The sequence below is a fragment of the Cervus canadensis genome, chromosome 3 (genome assembly GCF_019320065.1).
Source record: "Cervus canadensis isolate Bull #8, Minnesota chromosome 3, ASM1932006v1, whole genome shotgun sequence".
NCBI lineage: Eukaryota > Metazoa > Chordata > Mammalia > Artiodactyla > Cervidae > Cervus > Cervus canadensis.
The window spans coordinates 107560119-107578044 of record NC_057388.1 but is presented as its reverse complement, the minus strand read 5'-3'; the positions used below and the strand labels follow the sequence as shown (position 1 = coordinate 107578044).

At 49.5% G+C, this 17926-nt stretch overlaps 1 protein-coding gene across 2 annotated transcripts in view; it reads right to left on the bottom strand.

The window, feature by feature from the left end:
- The window catches only part of DPP6 (dipeptidyl peptidase like 6), a 1059086-nt gene that overhangs the window by 949396 nt on the left and 91764 nt on the right, over positions 1-17926 (bottom strand). Inside the window, exon 1 of one of the 2 annotated variants that reach the window (XM_043463959.1) lies at positions 10583-11347. The exons of the other annotated variant lie outside the window; for it this stretch is intronic. Coding sequence (XP_043319894.1) covers positions 10583-10633 — 51 coding nt within the window. The 5' untranslated portion in view covers positions 10634-11347. Of the gene's footprint in view, positions 1-10582; positions 11348-17926 lie in introns of those variants that run through there. 2 annotated transcript variants of the gene reach the window in all.

Below are 17926 nucleotides of genomic sequence, written 5' to 3'. Positions count from 1 at the left end.
GGGAAGCTCAGAAATGGAAATCAGATAGCAATGGATGGATGGAACTAAGGAGTCCCTAATGGTTAAATTTCTAGTTTCTCTGATCACACGTACATAAATGGAAGGGCATGGAGGTGTTTTTCCTGGAAAAGAGACCACAAAGACGACACGGGACAGCTGTCTGAAGAGAGGTCAGACTGTCGCTGAAAGCAAAGATGAGACCAGCTTTCCTAGTTCAGAGGCTTCGAGCTGGGACTGTGTGAACTTCCCTGAAGGTAGGTTTCACGTGAACAGAAGAAACACCTTGCTCGAACTTGTCAATGACAGCTGGAGCTGAGTCCCTCCACAAGTTCCAGAAAAGGCTAGAAATCCCACAGGGACAGAACTTCAGAAGAAATCTCATTCTAGACGGTTTCCAGATTCCCTCCCATCATGCAGGCTTTATATTTCCTCCCAGCTGGCGCTGGGGAGAAAAGGGTTTCTGCAAGAATACATGAAAAGTGAAAGTGTTAGTTGCTCCTCTGTGTTCAACTCTTCGTGACCCCACGGGCTGTAGTCCTCTGGGCTCCTCTGTCTACGGGATTCTCCAGGCAAGAATACTGGAGTGGGTACCCATTCCCTTCTCCAGGGGATCTTCCCGATCCAGGGATCAAACCTGGGTCTCCTGCATTACGGCGGATTCTTTAACATCTGAGTCAATAGGGAAGCCTGCAAGAACACATGGTGGGCTACAAACAGCCTGGCCTAGGAGCGTGGAGCTGCTCAATCATCTCTTCCAATCTCAGCAAGTCAGCCATAAAAAAGAAATGCTATTTGTCCTGTCCACACAATGGGTGTTCTAATATAATAGACGAGTGCATGCAAAGCTACTCTATAACCTCTAAAGGTGCTAAGCAAACTGTAAGCTATTTGTATAATTCGGCTTGAAATGAAAAAGAGTGAGGATCTTAAAAATACATGCACAATTTACCAAGTCATAGGAAGAAGAACAGCACAAAAACCCTATTAGGGAAAGTGTATCAGGATTTGATTTGGTCTGAGACACAGAAATATCTGGAAATGAGTATTTAAGCAGAAAATCTTGGTTTTCTTTTATAAATAATTACAGTTTTTGGAAAATGTGTTAATTCTTTTTTTTTTTTTGCCTGAGGATAGAGAGTCTAGTCCCTTAATTGAACGCTCTTGTAAGAAAAAGGGAATTTTGGCTTGAAGAGCACTAATTCTCATCTTCAAAAAAGGTAGGGTGAGAAGGTATAGAAAACTGGCCTAAGGTACATGGAGTCAAGGATGGACCCTACTCATTCCTTTTCAGCCTCAAGTGTAGGAATCGTAGGAGACTGTTAGTCTTCAGGGGTCCCCAATCTCAGGGATCTAACGCCTGCTGATCTGAGGTGGCGCTGATGGAATAATAAGAGAAATAAAGTGCGCAATAAATGTACTGTGCTTGAATCATCCCCAAACCATCCCCCTCCTCCGCGGTCCCTGGAAAAACTGTCTTCCGTGAAACTGGTCCCTGGAGCCAAAAAGGCTGGAGACCGCTGCGCTGACGCAAGTTCATAGCTGGACTCCCATTAGGAGAGGTTTCACTCCCTGTGGTCTACATACAACAGAAATCACAGAAAGAGAAAAGTCATGCAATGGGAAACCGTATCTGCCAATGATGGGACTGACAGGGCGTCATTTCCAAAATAAACAAACAGCCCGAGCAACAACAACAAAAAACCCCAACAGCCCAAATCACCAAACAAGAATTACCTGAAGCAGAACTATATGATGCCTACCAGGGGCTGGGGGAAAAAAAAAAAGGAAAACTCTTATTTTTCAAATACCATTATCAAGAAGAAAAGCCATCAGCCCCAGTTTCTCCCCCATGGCAAGACCCAGTCACAGCTGGTACATCAGCCACCGGGTCCCGGGGCTGGACTCGGGCCAGCAGTTCCTTTCTGTTTGTCACCGATGAGTAACAGCAGCCTGGAAACCAGAACACCCTCAGCACCGCGAGCACAGCGGGGTGATCACAGCGGGCGACGCTCCCTTCACAGAGAAGAAAGGCAAGCTCCCGAGGTGACTGTGCCCACGGAGCCCGCACCGAACAAGCCTGCACGCTGCTCAACGGTCATGTAAGCACTTCCATCTCGGAGGTGCATGCCTCACACGTGTGTGGGCAGAGACCTCCGCACGCGGGCACACACACACAGTTCTGCCTGAGTCATCAAGGCTCGGGCGATGATTGCCCTTGACTTTGTGACTTATTAAGAGTATAAATCGAGGCTATCTATTTTCTTGGCCTACAAACAGTGATGCTCCGAGGCTGGTTGGTGAGCTGGAGATGCCACAGTAGTCAGTGCAGAAGGGATTATATAGCAACAAAATCTCAGTTCTGGCATGAAGGTTACTTTTCCGGCAGGTTCCTGAGGTTGGTACTCAAGAGACAGGCCACCCTGGCTAGGGAGGGAGCCGAAAGGGACTTCAGGCAAGGTCAGCTTTTCAAGTTCCCTGATCTTATGCAGGACCAAAGACAGTCCAGTGGTCTGGAGGCCACTCAGAAGCTGATGGCGAATTCCAGAATTTCTATGTCCTCTCTTTGACCCTCCTTGCTCTTCTGGCTCCATGGGTTTAGAATAAATCTTCAGGTGGATCACAAATAACAAGAGTATCTTACAGTCAAAAGGGTTGCTCACCTCTGGGCATGAGGAAAAAAAAGGAGGGGTCAGTGGACTTTCCCATGGACACCCCCGTCAGCCCGTCAGAGACGCCCTGCACGCGGCTGTCCCCGCATCCCTCTCCTCTTCTCCCTCCTTATTCTGGGCTCTCTTCCTGTCTTTCCAGACACTCTGCCTCCTCTACCACCTAGGAAACCAGGCTGTGCCTTTCCAGGAACCGTGATGGCATCTTATAAACAGAGGCATGCTTTCCTCAGGCTCTGAGGACACCGTGTATTTATAAACTGGCTCCGAAAGCAGTGCCCTCCGTCTGGACTGCACAACAGAACCACCATTAGACACAGTCATGCCCAGGCTGCAACGCAGAGTGACTAGATCAGAATACTGCGTGCTCAACTGTGTGTGCATGTGTGTACACCTGCTGTGTGTGTTGGGGCATGTGCGCATGTGTGATTGGGGCATGTGCGCATGTGTGTGTATGTGTACATGTATATTGGAGGGGGTATGCTTGTATGTGTTGGGGGTGTGTGTGTGTGTGTGTGGGTATTGGAGTGTATGCACCTGTGTGTATGTGTGTGTTGAGTGTGTATACACACGATGTGTATATGTGTTGGAGGGCTGTAAGCTTGGTGTGTGGGTATTGGTGTATGTGTATGCATGTGTGTGTATGTTGTGAGCGTGTACATAGGGTATGTGTGTGTATGTGTGTACAGGCTATGTATGCATGTGTGTGTATATGGGGTGTGTGTGTGTAGGGTTTGTGTCTACATGTGTGTATAGGATGTGTATGTGTACATAGGGTGTGTGTATGCATGTGTGTGTATCGGATGTGTATGTGTACATAGGGTGTGTGTATGCATGTGTGTGTATAGGATGTGTATGTGTACATAGGGTGTATGTACATGTGTGTGTATCAGATGTGTATGTGTACACAGGGTGTGTGTATGCATGCATGTATAGGATGTGTATGTGTACATAGGGTGTGTGTACATGTGTGCATCGGATGTGTATGTGTACACAGGGTGTGTGTACATGTGTGTGTATCGGATGTGTATGTATACACAGGGTGTGTGTATGCATGTGTGTGTATAGGATGTGTATGTGTACATAGGGTGTGTGTATGCATGTGTGTGTATAGGATGTGTATGTAGTACATAGGGTGTGTGTATGCATGTGTGTGTATAGGATGTGTGTGTGTGTGTACATAGGATGTGTATCCATGTGTGTGTATAGGACATGTGTGTGTGCTGGGAGTGTGGCGTGACCAGCCTGGCGTGCCATCAGCAGTTACTCAGGTTCCTCTGGGGACATGAACAGGCAGCAAGCCTGGGAAGCTGTGCCCTCAACCCACCATTCTTGACCTGCCTTCTCAAGGATCACCTCCCTGCTGATGGCGTTGTCCAGTCACTGCGGAGACTCAGCGCCCTGTGAGTTCCAGACCTTCCACGTCTCGAATGGAACCCTCCCCGAGCCTCACCGGAGCCCCAGGGACCACGGGGCTTCTGACCGGTTCTGTCCAACTCCGACCTCTCAGCTGGCTGTGTGCGTGTGTCCCACGGGGTCTAGGACATGTCCTTCCTTGACCTCTAAGCTGCAGTCCTGTTAATCCAATAGAACTGGCTTCCAGCACCAAGGGAGGTCACAAAGTCTCCTTCTCGTTAAATTTATTTTAAAGTAATGAAGGGGAAAGACAACAATGACCTGGGGTCAATTTATTTACCTCTCCAGATAAAAAAGAGGATGGAAGCAGTAGTTACTGAACTGTGATGTGATTTATAACAAACACACGGATTTATAACTGCAGCCATAGTTCACAGCTCCCAGAACCTTGGAATGTCCGGCACAAGAAGAACAATGGGGCATCTTCTGTTACCATATTCAGCCAACTGTCCTCTGTGCCTGAAATCACTTCGGAGCTTTAAAGGGAAATGTGTGCATGTGTGCTAAGTCGCTTCAGTCGTGTCCGACTCTTTTTGACCCCATGGACTATAACCCACCTGTCCCTCTGTCCATGGGATTCTCCAGGCAAGAATACTGGAATGGGTCGCCATGCGCTCCTCCAGGGGATCTTCTAAACCCAGGGATCAAACCCACGTCTCTTATGTCTCCTGCACTGGCAGGCAGGTGCTTTACCACTAATGCCACCTGGGAAGCCCTAAAGGGAGATGTGCCAAGATGCTCAGTCGGGTCCAACTCTTTGTGACCCCGTGGACTGTAGCCCACCAGCTCCTCTGTCCATGGGATTCTCCAGGCAAGAATGCTGGAGTGGGTTGCCATTTCCTTATCTTGTAATTCATGACATGCCCCTTTAAAGGGCAGCTGAGTTCCTGTTAACCAGGTGACCCTAGGAAATCCCCTAAGGATGGGGCTGGTTTCCAGAAGGCCCCACCTCAATTAGAGGGTGGGAGCTCTGATCTGCCAACCTCTGATCTCCAGGGAGGAGAGGGAAGCTAGAGACTGAATCGGCGGTTGATGGCCAATGACCTCATCAACGCTGCCTACGTAATGGATCCTCTGCATGAGCCCCGTGGGACAGGGTGTGGATGGCTTCTGGGCTGCTGAGCCAGGACCCATCTGGGGTGGCGGCACCCCAAACTCCCCAGGGACAGAAGCTCCTGTGTTTGGGACCCTTCCAGACCCAGCCCGGGGTTATCTCTTCACAGGACTCTTCATTTGTATGTTAATATCTTTTGTCATACACTGGTCATACGGTAAGAAAACTGATGCTTTCCTGAGTCTGGGAGCCATCCCAGTGAATTAATGGAACCCGAGGAGGGGTTCCCCAGAACTTCTGAGCTTAGCCAACCTGGGCAGAAGCCCTTCACCTGTGGGACCAAGGGTTTCTCCAAACAGATGGGGTTGCAACTTAGCTGAATTACAGGACACCCAGCTGGTACCAGAGAGCTGCCTTGTGGTGCTGGGAGAAAAACCACATATGGTAATCACAAAGCGAGCATAAACTTCAAACTCATTGTAGTTGTAAGTGGAAGGTACGCTATGAATGGAATTCTCTCTCATCTGACACATTAGAACATGAAGAAGTTCTTCAAAGAGAAGTACAACCAAGACCACAGACCTTTCTCATAAAAACTGTCCACACTGGGTGTGGAAATGAACACCTGTCTGTTCACGCAACCCCTGGGGACTCCCGTGCCTAGCACCTGCTCACGGGTGAGTGAAGATACAGTTTGGGAAATGCACCACACCTCTAGGAAATAATAAAAGGAATTCAAAACTCAAACAATGAGCAAGTTTGTAGTAACAGAGTTAGGGGCCAGGACAGATCAGAGAAGGGAGGGTAATCATCCAAGCAGAGGAAAAGGCCAACTTGGATATCTTACACGTCCCCACATGAAGACCCAGCAGCCCATCAAGTGAAGACAGCCCTGTGCATGCTCCACAGCTCTACTCAAGACATTTTATGAAACATCCAGAGCTGACCATCCCTTTCGGGGTTTAGGAACTTCTTCCTAGAGACCTTAGCACCTTTGTGTATCTTTTATTGGGAGTTAGTGTCTAAATCCTTTCCCAATCCTGTAAATCCTGTAAGAGGTGTGTGTGAAATGGTACCTGTCTCGTGTTTTTGTTTTTGGGTTTTTTTTCTGCATAGGTGGGATAATCAGCATTTCAAGAGGAGTCTGATGATGGGGTTGATGACTTTGGGAACGGACGCTGAACAACTACGAAGTAGGGAAATCCCTATGTAGATACCACATCCTGGGACACATAAAGAGAACCCTCCAAACCCCGTGACCTCTGAAACAGTTTTGGAACCCATTTCACGCAGGTAAATTCCTCCCAGTATATAAGCCACCAAGCTCACCTTCGGAACCAACACCACGGCTTTTGTCGCCAGGATGCCAATAGCAGTAAGAAAGCAGAAGTGTTCCTAATCACCCTCAGACAGAGGAAACATAATGCATCCCTAGAGGATGCGCCCCCAAAAGTCATCTCACGAGTGTGTGCCCCTGTTCCCCAGGAGGGTGGACAGCGGGGAGTCTGTGTGCCATACAGGTTCCCGTAACTCATCTACAAACCTCAAAGCCTTTCCTCTGCTCACCGTGGCTTATTATGAGCAGGCATCAACACCAGAAGGCCATCGTGTCTAGGAGGACTGAATCAGTGAGGTATCCACGTGGCCCGAATACAGGTCTCACTGCAGGCGGTTCTACTCTGGGTTTCTGTCCAACACAGAAACGGGAAGATTGGAAAAGATCGGAGGCCCATGACATCACAGATGCATTTGGTCAGTGACCAGAGCCCACAGTCAGAGGCCACAGGAAGAACATCCGCTTCCATACATAAGAAATGAATCCCCAGGCTGCAACTTTCATTCAAAAGCAGCACCGTTCAACCAAGAGATTCTCGGGGACCCCTGTGGCTTGCAGACCTCAGACCCTCACCATCTGTCTTCTGAACCTCCCCAGACACAGCTCTGGTCACCAAGGGTGTGGCCAACCTCATTCACCCCCCATCTGCGTGCAGGGCCACCAACACACACCAAGGAAGGGGCACCCTGTCACCCAGGGCATCGGGCGGTCCTCGGGAATTTGATTTTTTTTTTTTTAAACCAACCTTTACTCTGTCTCCAGGAAGCAACTCAATGTCTGGGAAAAGCTCCCAGAAACAGAGTAGGGCAACTGAGTATGAAGTAATCTCCTCTGGCTAATCAAATTTTCCACTGACCCCAGACCTCCTGCCAGAGGACCTGCCTTCCTCCAACAGCCCATTTAATTTAAACCATGGTTAAAGAAGTAGGATAGCAACAGAGTCATACAGCAAGACTGGGTTGAAAAAAAATGCAAGTCATCCCCCCAGCCCGTACAAATTTTCAAATGTAGATTATCTGAAAAGGCAGGGATGTGAAAACCTAATTTCTCTCCTGAGAGAGTGGAAAACTTTCGATCCCTTTCAAGGGTATTAAGTTGCAGATGAAAGGTGGTTTCATTCTCACAATATTAGAAGTAAAGTTTATGAAACAGACTCTCCTCAAGAATGAAGCTAGAAGTTGGGAACCATTCCACCCATGTTCTTTCTTTTATTCATTTATCACGCCAAAACAAGACTAGAGGGCATACCGGGGAGTTTGCCTTCCCTTAATCAGCTAACTGTCACCGGCAATAAACTTCTAGAGCAACGTGTAAGGAATGAAACGTTCACGAAGATTTTATGAAAATAGATTTTCAATTAAGGATTACAGCACAGCAAAGGCAAGCCAGGTGCTATTGTCATGGTTCTTGGGAGCAAGAGACAATGGGTCCAGACCACGTGGTCACACACGGGCACATGAGTGAGGGGAGACTGGAGTGAAACGGAATCTGCCTGCCTGGCTGCAAGGGGATGTGGCCCTTCGCCCACCACCCTGGCAGGACCAGGTGTCTCCCTTTTACACATCACACCTCAGACGTGGGTCCAGAGAACTCCGAGTGCCCGGCCGGGCGATGGAGTGAGTCTGTGTCTCTGTCCCTGTGTGTGTCTTGCTTCGCGAACACGGACATCATGCAGCTCACTGCACCCCTTCCTCAGCAGTCACGTTGCAGCCACTCAACTGTCAGCGATGGAATAAATCATCCCGTCCTCATCGGGAATGTAAAATATCACCTGAATTCCAATCAAGCTGCGAACGCAAAGAATTTGCCAGTCATCGAATCCAGGAGAGGCTGTGATTACCCAGAGACTTCCACAAACAACTGATGAAAAATTAGGGCTCAGTAAGTCCCAAAACAACGATTTAAGTGTGGCATGATCACTCGAGTAAAGCTGACTGGATTTAGCTGGAATGTGACATTTCAGAGAAGGCACAAACCCGACTGCAGAGTCATAATTATCAATTTAGGAATTGACAGAAGGTGGAAAAGTTGAGCGAGGCTGTGTCTCATTTTCTTCTTAGGCCAACAACCAGATGAGTCTGAAAACATAACCGGTGGCTGTAGGCTTATCTAGACTCAGTTCGACCTGCTCTGATGGCCCTTATGAAATGCAGACACAGAGGAGGATGTTCGGTGGGCACCCCAGGGAACTGCTTTGTTCGCTGTGTGAGAGAAAATGAGATCAGTGTTCTCACTCTTTATTTTTCTGAAGTAAATGCAGAGAGAGGGGAGTGGGAGGGAAGATCTTAAAAGTTTTTAATGAAGATGCCACATATGCCACGTATATGAAGACGGTGCTGTGTTACAGTGTACTAAGTTACTGGAAGAAACACTGACTGGACCACAGTGTTTAGGTAAAGAATCAATCAAGCATCATCATCATTATCATCAGCAGGAGGAACCTGAATCTTCTCCCCCGCCGGGGTCCTAAATGTGCAAGTTTTACATTTACATTAAGGCATCACATGAGACAGCGATTGTGAGTGTGGGTGGGAACTTAATTGGAAAACAGTACTCCACACACGTTTCTGTCCTGTTTATACATGAAGTTATGCAATGGCAAGAAGTGGAGTTGGGAAAGGAGGGACACAGATGTATTTTCGCAGACAATTAGGTAAGCCCGGGAGAAACCCAGGCTGATGAGGGTTCAGGAATGGGAGGCTTGTCTGCTGTGTGTCAGGGAGGGGAGGGGGGTGCCTACGAAACAGTCCCTTCAAACAGGTACTGAGCTCCTCCGGCCGGAAGTCAAGTTCAAAACGCAGGGTGATCGGTCCTCTGCCAGGCAACAGGTGCCTCGCTGTGGGTGTGGTTAAGCCGGCTGGGTTCTGGTCCAATTCGAATACATTTTTCATTTCTTGCCTCTTTTTATTGAACGCAAGACCTCGAAACGGCTCACTAACTGGGTCCTTCCATACACAGCCCTGCTTCCGCCCCGCACCCCTGGGATCCAACCAATGGGAGCCCCGGGACCCCCAAAGGAATTTCTGCATTTCCAGCTGTACCTTCAAAGTCTCACGGCGGCCCCCGCCTCCGGCCCCTCCCTCACCACCAAGGACCCCGCGGACTAGTCATGTGTGGAAACAGAGCCCCACCTCCGGAGCGGCCCACTGCAACCCGGAAAGGGTTAAAACATCAGCCAAATAAACATGCTCACACACAGTTTCCAGAGAACAAGATGGCAACCTCCTGGTCCTCGCCAGGAGGGTCCGGCGCCCTGACCCCCGTGGCTCCTGGTCCGGGGCCGGGATGCAGACGGCAGGGGCCCCAAGGTGGCGGTGGCGCGGTGCCCGGTGCGGTCGGGGGTCGGCGGGGGACGCGGGACGCCGGGGACGTGGAGCGGCGAGGGGGGGGGGTAGTCCTCGACTTAGCAAAGTTGTCAAGGCGCAGGTGCCCCCCTGGCCTGCTGCCCTGAGGTCCCCGGCGGCACACGGGCCTCCTAGGGGGACGATGTGCCATCATTACGCTCGCTGGCACCGTCAGCCTTTTTGGGGAGGGGGGGTGGTCACCGTTGTCACACCCGGGAGCAGGGCCCCGCCCAGCCGGCAGCCGCGGTAGCAGCGGCCGGAGCCGAGAGACAGGCCCCCGGCCCGGGTGAGCCACGGGCTTCGCGGACCCCAACAGGTCCCGGGCTCCGGGATCGCAAGGCCGGCGCGGGCATCCGGGCCCAGCGGTCCTGCCCTAGCCTCGGCGACCCCGCTGTCCGCGGGTCCCTCCCCTCCCCGCCACCACCACCCCGGCACGGCCCCGGGGGTCCGCCGCAAGCTGGAATGGACGCGCGGTCGGCGGGGGGCTGCTCCGCCGCCCCTTCCCCACCGCGCGCAGCCCGCCCTCGCCCCGGACTCCGAGCCACCTGTCCAAAGCACAGGGACCCAGGGCCGTAAAGTTGCAATCTGCAAACAGGCGGCAGATCCACCGCACCCGGGCGGCCGCCGCTGGGGGGTTCCGGTGGGATCTGGCGGTGGCGCAGCGCACAGGGTCGCCGTCAGTCCCGGGGGTGCCGCGCTCGTCCCCAGCACTGGTCCCCCGGTGCCGGTCCTCCCGGCCACGCGCGCCTCGCCCACCAGCACTCACCATCACGTTCCCTTGCATTTTAGCCGTCTTAATCATCGCCTTCTCCTTCATTTTGCCCCAAGTCTGAACCCGACTTCTGGCCCGGAGAAGAGTAACTTAATCCATTGTCTCACTGATGATTAAAGTAGAGATTGGACCGGCCGAGGACTGGGTGGAGTTGCCTTTTGAAGGAAAAAAAAATTCTTGCAGCGCTTCGGCGTCCCCCCTCCGCCACCCTGCCCCTCTCCACTCCCGGGCGGATCACAATAGCAATCAACACTTTTCGGCCGTCGCTCGGAAAGAAAAATTAAAAAGACGGAGAAGAGGGTGTGGGGGGGGGGGGGGAGGTTGCTGCTTTCAACAAAAGCCGGCGGGCGCCGGGAGCGGGGGCGCGGGTAAAGAAGCTGCGAGGCGCGGGGCCAGCTCGACAGCCTGCGTGTCCGGCGGGCCGGCCGGCCGAGCTTCGCCAGCGACAGCGGCTGGCGCGACGCGCGGGGCGCACGCGGGGACCCTGGGCGGCGCGGCCCGGGTGGGGGGATGCTCGGCAGGAGCTGGGCGCCGGAGCCGAACTGGTCCCTAAGGGCGGGGACCCCGGCGAGCTGGCGGCGACCACAGTGCAGGCGGGCCCTTGTGTGTGTATATCTGTGTGTGTGTGTGTGCGTGTGTGTGTTGTGTGTGTGCGCGCGCGCGCGCGCGTCCACACACGGCTGCGCTGCTTGAACCCGGCTGGACCAGGATGCTTCGAGCCGCAGCAAGGTTAAGCGAGCCGAACCTTCTGGGTAGAACCGGAGCCCCCCGAAGCACCCCTCCCGGGTACACGCCCCCTCCCCGCGGGCCCAGTGTGCGCCGCGCACGCTCGCTGGGTTTTACAAACAGGCACCACCGCGGTGCCGGCGGGTGGAGCCGCCGCCTGCCGCCCAGTGTGAGCGCAAGATCGACTAAGACCACCTCCCGGCGGCGCCCCCCGGAGGGAAGGGAGAGGCCGGGCAGAGCTGGGCGCCGCCTAGCACTTCGGTGGCTCAGGCGAGGCGTGGGAAGCAGAGCGCTCATAAATATTGTTGTTTCGGGTTACCACGGGACGCACGGAGCGTCTCCATGGTTGCAGCGATGATCTGCGTCCGAATCAGCCGCCGCGGTGGGTCCAGGGCCCGGGGAACCTCGCTGGGCGGCGGCACTCGCGGCGCCGGCCGGCTCTGCGCCGGCTCACCTGGCTTCCCAGGCTACGCTATCTCCCCCAGCCCCGGCCTCCGCCCCAGCCGCGGCCCCTCGAGCGTCTTTGTTTCTGGATCTGATCCTGCCGGCTTCCCACAATCCAGCCTCGCGCCAAGGGGTCTGCCTGGCCCCCTGAGCCCCCACCGCAGCTCTGATCCACCCACCCACCGCCCCCCAGCCTTCACCCCAAGCGGCTGGTTGCCTGCTGATCGCGCCGGGTGTTCCCTGGTCACCACCCAAGGCCGCTCCCGGGAGGCCGTTAACAGTTCCCAGGCGCGGCTTAGCTCCCTGGACCACACGGGGATGCGCGCTCCCGAGAGCACGCACGCCAAGAGGGGTCAAATTCAAATACTGCCAACCCAGGCCGCCAGGAAGAGCACCGAGGATGCTCCGCGCGCCGCGGCTTCCCTCCTCCACCGAGGATCAGGCCACCGCCGAAATGGGACTGGAGCTGTTACAGCTGACACCAGCGCATCAGGCTTGAACTCACTGGGTGTGTGTGTGTGTGTGTGTGTGTGTGTGTGTGTGTGTGTGTGTGTGTGTGTGTGTGTGTGTGTGTGTGTGTGTGTGTGTGTGTGTGTGTGTGTGTGTGTGTGTGTGTGTGTGTGTGTGTGTGTGTGTGTGTGTGTGTGTGTACACGTCCTCGCCTGGGGGGAGGTAGTAGTGGGGGGGGGAATGTGAAGCTGGGAGGAATTTGAGAAACCATTCCATTTCTTTATATTCATAAAAAATCGCTTGTAAGAATGAAAAAGAGCCCAGTTTCCAAAGCACACAGAAAATTCTGAGCAATTGCTACCGTAATCAAATGCAAATTACTCACAATGCCTGCATATATGAAACATTATATATAAGCATTATATATATATACACACACATATAGCAGGTATATAAAAGCACATGCAAGCACTTGGTTTACAGGTGAAAAAGACTTGTAACTAATGATTTGTTGTAAAAGATAAGTGGAAGAAATAGGTGAAACAAAGCTGAATTGAAAAGCAGAGGATTCGGATTAGCCTGAAAAGTGGCAGGCATAACACATTTTTTTTTTTTTTTTTTAGGTTTAAGAAGCTCTCTCCTATGTTAGGATTCTTAATGACAGCTTTTCTCTAAAAATGAACATGGGCACAGATCATCCTTGTACTGTTGACCTTTACACTAAACCCAGCTTAATGTGGACAAAAATATTTCCAGTCTAAATTCTGATTTTAAGAGGCATTAAGATGGTTCTTTCTCCTCTTTATTTGAAGTGGCATTAATACCTTCAGAATCTTCTTCCCTCTCTTTCTCACCAAAACTGCTCCCTTAAAACCTAGCTTTTCCCATCCCATCCCATCCCATATTGGCGTAGGGAGAAAAAAAAAATAAGAAAACAAGACAGAAATATTTTTTAATGGAGGTTTAACTGACATATCACAGTATGTCAGTTTCAGGTGTGCAAGGTAGTGATTTGATATTTGTGAACACTGAAATGATCATCACAAGAGGTTTATTTAGCATCCATCACCACACCTAACTAAAATTTTTTCTTGTGATGAGGACTTTTTAAGATCTAGTCTCTTAGCAACTTTCAAATATGCAATTCAGTACTAGTAACTGCAGTTACCATGCTATACATTATATTCCCATGACATTTCATAACTGGAAAAGTGAAAGTGAAAGTCGATCAGTCCTGTTTGACTCTTTGTGACTCCATAGACTATACAGTCCATGGAATTCTTCAGGCCAGAATACTGGAGTGGGTAGCCTTTTCCTTCTCCAAGGGATCTTCCCAACCCAGGGATCGAACCCAGGTCTCCCGCATTGCAAGTGGATTCTTTACCAGCTGAGCCACAGTTCAGTTCAGTCGCTCAGTCATGTCCAACTCTTTGCGACCCCATGAACCACAGCATGCCAGGCCTCCCTGTCCATCACCAACTCCCTTAGTCGACCCAAACCCATGTCCATCGAGTTGGTGAGGCCATCCAACCATCTCATCCTCTGTCGTCCCCTTCTCCTCCTGCCTTCAATCTTCCCCAGCATCAGGCTCTTTTCAAATGAGTCAGCTCTTCACATCAGGTGGCCAAAGTCTTGGAGTTTCAACTTCAGCATCCGTCCTTGGAATGAACACCCAGGACTGACCTCCTTTAGGATGGACTGGCTGGATCTCCTCACAAGGGAAGCCCAAAGGATAACCTGGACTCGTCTGGGATTTGAACCTGGGACCTCTCACACCCGAAGCAAGAATCATACCCCTAGGCCAATGAACCACCCCTGCAAGGGCTTTCTCAACACTTCCTTGGTAACTGGAAGTTTGTCCTTTTTGACCGCCTTCACCCATTTCTCCTTGCATTCCTGCCCTTGTCATCGATCTATTTTCTATATCTATGAGCTATGAGAAGGAAATGGCAACTCACTCCAGTATTCTTGCCTGGAGAATTCCATGGACAGAGGAGCCTGGTGGGCCACAGCCCACGGGGTCGCAAAGAGTCGGGCACGACTGAGCGACTAACACTGTGAGCTTGGTCTTCATTTTGCTTTGTTTCTCAGATTCCACATATAAGTGAGAGCATGCAACACTTGTTTTTCTCTGTCTGACTTATTTCAATTAGCATAATGCCTTCAAGGTCCATCTATGTTGTTACAAGTAGCAAGATTTCACTCTTTTTATGGTTGAGGGGAGGCTTCCCAGGTAAAGCAGTGGTAAAGAATCCACGTGCCAATGCAAGAGACGCAAGTTTGAGCCCTGGGTGGGAAAGATCCCCTGGAGGAGGAAATGGCAACCCACTCCAGTATTCTTGCCTGGAATATTCTATGGACGAGAGGAGCCTGGTGGGCTACAGTCCATGGCGTCACAAAGAGTTGGCATGACTGAGTGACTAAGCACACAGAACACAATATTCCATACTGTCCATCAATGGACACACGTTATTTCCATATCTTGGCTATTGTAAATGATGCTTAAATGAACATGAGGGTGCAGATGTCTTTTGAAGTTAGTGTTTTTGTTTCCTTATGACAAATACCCAGAAATGAAATTTCTAGATCACATGGTGGTTCCATTGTTAGTTTTTTTAGAAAGCTCCATACTGTTTTGTTTTTTTTTCATAGTGGCTGCACCAGTATAGGGCTTCCCTCATAGTTCAGTTGGTAAAGAATCCGCCTGCAATGCAGGAGACCCCAATTCGATTGCTGGGTCGGGAAGATCCCCTGGAGACAGGATAGGCTACCCACTCCAGTATTCGTGGGCTTCCCTGGTGGTTCAGTTGGTAAAAAATCCGCCTGTAATGCAGAAGACCCCGGTTCAACTCCTGGGTTGGGAAGATCCTCTGGAGAAGGGATAGGCTACCCACTCCAGTATTCTTGGACTTTTCTCACAAACACTGCACAAGGGTTTTCTTTTCTCCACATCCTCACCAACATTTGCTATTTCTTACCTTTTTATAATAACCATTCTAACATATATAAGGTGATATCACTGTGGTTTTGATCTGTATCTCCCTGATGATTAGTGATGTTGAAGCGTTTCATGTTGGCCATTTGAATGTATTCTTTGGAAAAATATCTATTCAGGTTCTCCACCATGTTGTAATCAGTTTGTTTGTTTATTTGATATTAAGGTGTATGATTTCTCTCTATATTTTGGATATTAGTCCTTTATCAGATAGTATGTGTTACAAATGTCTTCTCCCATCTGGCAGCCTGCCTTTTCATTTTGCTGATTGTCCTCTTTGCTGTGAGGAAGCTTTTCAGGTTGACGTAATACCACTTGTTTACTTTTCCTTTTGTTGCCTCTGGTTTTGGGGTCAAATCCAAAAAAACTATTACCAAGCCCCATGTAACTTATGTTTTCTTCTAGGAGTTTGATGGTTTCAGGTATTACGTTCACATCTTTAATGCACGGTGAGTTAATATTTGTGTATGGTGCAAAATACTGGTCCAGTTTCATTCTTTTGTGTATGATCATCCAGTTTCCCCAGCAAAACTTATTGAAGAGACAGAGCTCTCTATTCTGTTTCATTGATCTATGTCTATTCTTATGCCAATACCATACTGTTTGAATTACTAGAGCTTTGTAATAAAGTCAGGGGTTATGATGTCTCCAGATTTGTTCTTCTTTGACAAGACTGCTTTGGTTATTTAGGGCTGACCTTCTTTGATTCCATACAAATGTTAGGATTGCTCAGTTTCTGTGGAAAATGCCATAGGAATCTTGATAGGGATTACATTGCATCTGTAGATTGCTTTGGGTGGTATGGACATTTTAACCATATTAATTCTTCTAACCCATGCATACAGAATATATTTCCATTTATTTGTGTCTTCTTCAATTTCTTTCACTAATGTCTGATAAGTTTCAGGGTACGAGTCTTTCACCTCCTTGGTTAAATTTATTCGTAGGTATAGGACAAAATTTTTTTAACCTGTCATTTTCCTAGCTTCCTTTAAATTATCTCTGAAAATGGAAAGTAGGATCATATGGACTAAATGTTAAATTAACAGATAAATAATTCTGCTAGTAGACAATGTTTTTCCTAACACTCAACCAACAGTATCAGCCAAAACTACTTGCTTGGCACACCTGTGTTCTCTGTTCCTGCTGAGCCTGTGGCAGAAAGACCTAGAGAAAAGACAGGGCTAAAAGCAGCATAAAGAGGAAACATGGTACAAAATAAAAGTAAAGCAAGCCTGAATATCCAGCAGTGACTGTTCAGTCTTTGCAATTCATCCTCTTTTAACCTTTGACTTAGGCAACACTGAAGAAAAAAAAGAATGAAGATAGATAAAGCAGAGTCTGGGAGAAAGAAAGAAACCAAGAATATGGGGGGAAATGCTTAAAAAGGAGGAGGTGCAACTGCCATAATATTTTGGGATATTAAATATTATCAGAAAATTAGATTAGGAAATATTTGAAGATGGAACTGATATTAGAACCCTTCTCCTCACCCTCACCTTCAAAGTGTTTTTTTCCTCTGCTGCGTTTATGAACATGGGATGCAAGTGTGGCCCTATATTTATCAGTAAGGGTTGGGCCATCTCTCCAGTTTTTGCCGTTGTATTTCCAGGTGTTTTTTTTCTCCTAATCTATGAGAAGAGCATGTTATCTCATAGTTTGGTGAAAATAGTATGGTGATAGTATTTCTGTTAGTTTTGAGCAGATAGGATCTGCCATGCTTCGAGGCACCCACACCCCATGGACAGTATTTTGCTACGTGTGGACCCATGGACATTATTTAACTCTAATAGGCTCTCTCCAAACCTGCTGCATCAGAGCTGTTGTTTTGTCCATCCTTCTGCTCCATCTTTAATTTATGTATTGCTGGCTTCAGAGACTGCTTTGATTAAAGCCGCTTTGACTTAAGTTGAGGCTTTTGGCACAACGTTCAGTTTCACATTTGACATCAGGTAATATTTACAACAGAAGAACAGATCCATCATGTCATTTTACCAGTGCTCATGTCTTGTGACTTATTGCTAGAAGTTTAACTTGGCGAGGTGAATTTCGCCGTAAGGAAATGCTACATGTGAAATTTCTTAATGTATAAAAGTGAAAGTCAAGGTAATTTTGAGTTCTCCAGAAAAACAGAATGTGTGTGTGTGTGTGTGTGTGTGTATGTGTGTGTGAATGTGACTTCTCAGGTGATACAGTGATAAAGAATCCACATGCCAATGCAGAAGGCACAGGAGATGCAGGTTCCATTCCTGTCTTGGGAAGATCCCCTGGAGAAGGAAATGGCAACCCTGGGAAAGCCCATGGACAGAGGAGCCTGGTTGGCCACAATTCATAGGCGTGCAGAGTCAACCATGACTGAGCAACTGAGCACACTCACGTGTGTGTGCACACACACACACACACATATATTCTATGGGTTTCCCTGGTAGCTCAGCTCATAAAGAATCTACCTTCAATGCAGGAGACCCTGGTTCAATTCCTGGGTCAAGAAGATCCCCTGGAGAAGGGATAGGCTATCCACTGCAGTATTCTTGGGCTTCACAGGTGTCTCAGATGGTAAAGAATCCACCTACAATGTGGAAGACCTGGGTGGGTAAGATCCCGTGGAGGAGGGCATGGCAACCCACCCCAGTATTCTTGCCTGGAGAATCCCCATGAACAGAGGAACCTGGCAGGCTACAGTCCATGGGGTTGCAAAGAGTCAGACATATCTGAGCAATTAA